At 37.9% G+C, this 546-nt stretch overlaps 1 protein-coding gene across 1 annotated transcript in view; it reads left to right on the top strand.

The window, feature by feature from the left end:
- LOC122349623 overlaps positions 1-546 on the top strand; it is an 8865-nt gene that overhangs the window by 1959 nt on the left and 6360 nt on the right. Inside the window, exon 6 of the mRNA XM_043245736.1 lies at positions 409-486. Within this exon, the coding sequence (XP_043101671.1) occupies positions 409-486 (78 nt within the window). The remainder of the gene's footprint in view (positions 1-408; positions 487-546) is intronic.

Below are 546 nucleotides of genomic sequence, written 5' to 3'. Positions count from 1 at the left end.
AAATATGCTTTTTCATTCTCTACTTTACTGAATGCTTTTGTTCTAAGACATATTTCCTGCCTCTGTTTTTAGAAACATACACTTAGGTTTTACAATTAAGTTTTGGGAAATCTATTCATCAGTTAAACCTGCATAATTAACTGGTCCAAACCTATAAGAATTAAAAACTACTCCTGAAGAGGTTTGTAAATTTGTTCAAGTATGAATTTAAATCATTGAAAAATACATTTCTAATGATAATTCTGCTTCCGTTTGGCTTCTGACTGGTTCTTACTGCGGTTCGAAGGTTTGTAGTGTGTGTGTATATGTGTGTGTGTTTGTGGCATTTAGAGCTGAATGCACACACACACACACACACACACACACACACTCACGACAAGTGTTTAATGGCTTATGTGTGCGTTTCAGTATCTAGATGATGAAGAGGACGAGGTGAGGAAGAAGAAGCCCAGACGCAAACTTACTTCAAACGCCTCCATTACCAGAGTAAGACACACACACACACACACACACACACACACACACAGACACACACACACACACACA

The sequence above is a fragment of the Puntigrus tetrazona genome, chromosome 7 (assembly GCF_018831695.1).
Source record: "Puntigrus tetrazona isolate hp1 chromosome 7, ASM1883169v1, whole genome shotgun sequence".
Taxonomy (NCBI): Eukaryota; Metazoa; Chordata; class Actinopteri; order Cypriniformes; family Cyprinidae; genus Puntigrus; species Puntigrus tetrazona.
The sequence above is the reverse complement of the archived record's forward strand: the minus strand, read 5'-3'. Positions and strand labels throughout refer to the sequence as shown.